The following is a 3361-nucleotide window of genomic DNA, read 5'->3' as shown; positions in this document are numbered from 1 at the left end:
CCCCATGATGTAGAAGTCACCCACACCCCCCACCTTCAGCTCCTGTGCATTTCCTGTCAGTTGTGTGCATTTATCTCCTTTAAGACAGACCCAGGGGCTGCAGCGATAGCACAGTGGGTAGGGCATTTGCCTTGCACGAAGCAGACCTGGGTTCGAGTTTCAGCATCCTATATGGTCCCTGAGCACCGCCACGGAGAAATTCCTGAGTGCAGAGCCAGGAGTAACCCCTGTGCATCGCCAGGTGTGACTCAAAAAGCAAAAAAAAAATGACCCAGATTTGCAGTCATCCCCTTCCCCCCCAACCTCCAGTATTTCAGAGGTGTGAAGAGCTGAAGTACGTTCTAGTCTTCCCTGGTGGGTTCTAAACTGTTCCCTCCTAGACTTCTCGGCCATGTTTATTTCTAACTCTGTGCCTGCCCAGGACTACATGTTCTGGCATCAAAAAAAAAAAACCCAAAAAAACAAACAAACAAGGGTTCATTTCTGGCACCACAAAAACCAAAGATTGAAAGATGTCAGATTTCCATAGATTAATCACTGGTTTCAAAATTGCTAATGCCAGGTTTCTGTAACATTCCATCAGGTACATGTGTGCTTAATCTTAATGCTTTGGTTTTGATTAAATCTTTCAGATATAAGAAGCCCAAATAGTATTTCAACGAATATACTTATATACGGGTATACAACCATTTGTATGCACAGTTGTATATAGATGATCATATGTTCATATATCTTATGTTGCATTTCTGTGACCACCTGTAATATTTGTGTATAGTGTTATTTTCTCTGATTAAAAAAAACTATTTTTTGTTTAAAGTCAGGTATTTCAGATACTTCATGGATCTAAGTATCCTGACATGAAGATTTAGTATTATGATGAAGGGATGTTTAAGCTCTCTGTTAGAAACACATTATTTGAGTAATATAGTTGTCAAATAATTAGAAAAATAATTTTTACAATTTTTTTCTTTAAGCCTCATGCAGCAGTGCTTAGGGCTGACTCTTGCTCTGCTTTCAGGTTTCATTCCGGTGGGACTTGGAGAACATATGGGGATGCCCTACCCATTGTACTATGGGTAAAACCCAACATTTTAATCTTAAAGTCCAGGAAGCTTTTTGTCAGATTTCTCATTCTCATCCATGCTCACTTCCTGTGTCCGCAGGACTGAGAAGCGCAATGTGGCAGAGCAATCAGTCCTCGCTGGCCGACTTCATCCTCGAAGGGCTTTTTGATGACTCTCCCACTCACGTCTTTCTTTTCTCCTTGACCCTGGTGGTCTACCTTGTTGCTGTGAGTGGCAACTCCCTGACCATCCTCCTCATCTGTGCCGACCTTCGGTTGCACACACCCATGTACTTCCTGCTTAGCCAGCTCTCCCTCATGGATCTCATGCACGTTACCACCACCATCCCCAAGATGGCTACCAACTACCTGTCGGGCAGGAAGTCCATCTCCTTCGTGGGCTGTGCTACCCAGCACTTCCTCTACTTGGCAGTGGGAGGGGCTGAGTGTGTGCTCCTGACTCTCATGTCCTATGACCGTTATGTTGCCATCTGTCACCCACTGCATTATGCTGTTATCATGAGCAGGAGGGTGGCTCTGATGATGGCTGTCACATCATGGTTGGCAGCATCCATGAACTCCTTCATTCACACAATGATCTTGATGCACTTCCCTTTCTGTAAGTCTCGAACAATCCACCACTTCTACTGTGAGTTTCCTGCTGTTGTGCAATTGGTCTGTGGAGATATCACTGTTTATGAGAAGACAGAGTACATCAGCACTGTTCTGCTCCTCCTCTTCCCCATCCTCTTGGTTTCTATCTCCTATGGCTTCATCCTCCACAGTGTCATTCAGATGCGATCTGCTGGGAGTAAGAGAAATGCCTTTGCCACTTGTAGCTCTCACCTGACTGTGGTTTCTCTCTGGTTTGGTGCCTGCATCTTCTCATATATGAGACCCAGGTCCCAGCGCACTCCACTGCAAGACAAGGTTGGTTCTGTGTTCTATAGCATCATCACCCCGACCCTGAATCCTCTGATTTATACTCTCCGCAATAAGGATGTAGCCAAGGCTCTAAGAAAAGTGTTGGGGAGAGATGCTGTTACTGCAGTGTAGTTGCCATGAATACAAGAGCATAATGGGTACACTAATTCCGTTGATTTGGGTAAACTTGTAAGAAATATTAGGGGTTCAAAGTCCTGATGCTAATTGATTGCAGAAAGTAATTAACACATAATTACTGATCTCTCACCCTCTACCAGGTATCTAATATATAGATTGCCATCTTAGTCCATATGCATTAGAGAACAAAAAATCAGACTTTGAATTTCTCACAGGTCTAGTATTGAGACTTGACAGTGAAAGCTCTGACATACCACTGTCTTAGTAAAGGCCACCTTCTGGCTTACAATCACTATTCCCTTTCTTGGGTCTCTTGAAAGGCATCATGTCATCCTTGACCTCATTACTTCCTAAGCTATCACCTTCAAGTACCACCTCATCAAGGATAAGTTCTCAATGTTGGTTTCTTTTTGGAAACTGCATATAGCAGGTATGTTTCAATAAGTCTCAGAAGATTCAAATATATTTGATAAAAATTAAAAAACTTTATTGTCTTTTTGGAACACACCGAAGATACTCAACAGTTTTTCCTGGCTCTGCACTCAGGAATTACTCCTGGCAGTGTTTGGGGGATCATATGGCATGCTGGGAATTGAACTGGGTGGCCGCATGCAACCCTACCTGCTGTACTATCATTCTGACCCCTCAAAATATATTTGAAAGAAGACATATGAAGGCAGTGGTATTCGTAGAAGAAAGGAAGATAAATTATAATAATGCTCTTCATTTTGCACTTTATCAATATATAACAGCAGAAATGAGGAGGGAGGGACATGCATATGAAGTGGAGAGAAGTTCCACACTATTGAATTGTCTTCCTACCTTTACAAGGGCATACAATAGGATTGAGCATCCTACAAGCCTCATTTGAATAAGAGTCTATGTAATTATCTTACAAATCCTTGTGAGGGCATATGTGATCTGATTGGTCATCCCACCACACTCTTATTTGCATATGTGAGCTCATGTCAGATGATCACATAGGGTTTAGCCAATCAGATAGCAGAAACAGCAAAGAGAGGAGATTATTTAATAGATGTAGAAAGTGTGGAAATGAATAAATAAGGCAAAAGTGGGGTGGAATGAAAAGGAAAAAAGCAGAGTGACATGTATGGAACAAAGAGAGGTTTTGAGATGCTAGTCAATGTCTACTGTAAGGAAACTAGATAAAACAGGCCACCGGAGAATATTTAAGGAGTGTTAAGGTGGTCTGTGCTGTTTTTTTTCAGACATTTC

General features: G+C 42.3%; 1 protein-coding gene across 1 annotated transcript; it reads left to right on the top strand.

The window, feature by feature from the left end:
• The first annotated feature begins 1177 nt into the window (after positions 1–1177).
• Positions 1178–2119, top strand: LOC129404398 (olfactory receptor 2AE1-like). The gene has a single exon (XM_055136777.1). It carries the CDS (start codon positions 1178–1180, stop codon positions 2117–2119), a length of 942 nt encoding a protein of 313 aa, XP_054992752.1.
• The last annotated feature ends 1242 nt before the right edge of the window (positions 2120–3361 follow it).

Source organism: Sorex araneus, chromosome 4, assembly GCF_027595985.1.
Source record: "Sorex araneus isolate mSorAra2 chromosome 4, mSorAra2.pri, whole genome shotgun sequence".
Classification (NCBI taxonomy): domain Eukaryota; kingdom Metazoa; phylum Chordata; class Mammalia; order Eulipotyphla; family Soricidae; genus Sorex; species Sorex araneus.
Note: the sequence above shows the minus strand (reverse complement) of the source record. Positions and strands in the feature narration are given on the sequence as shown.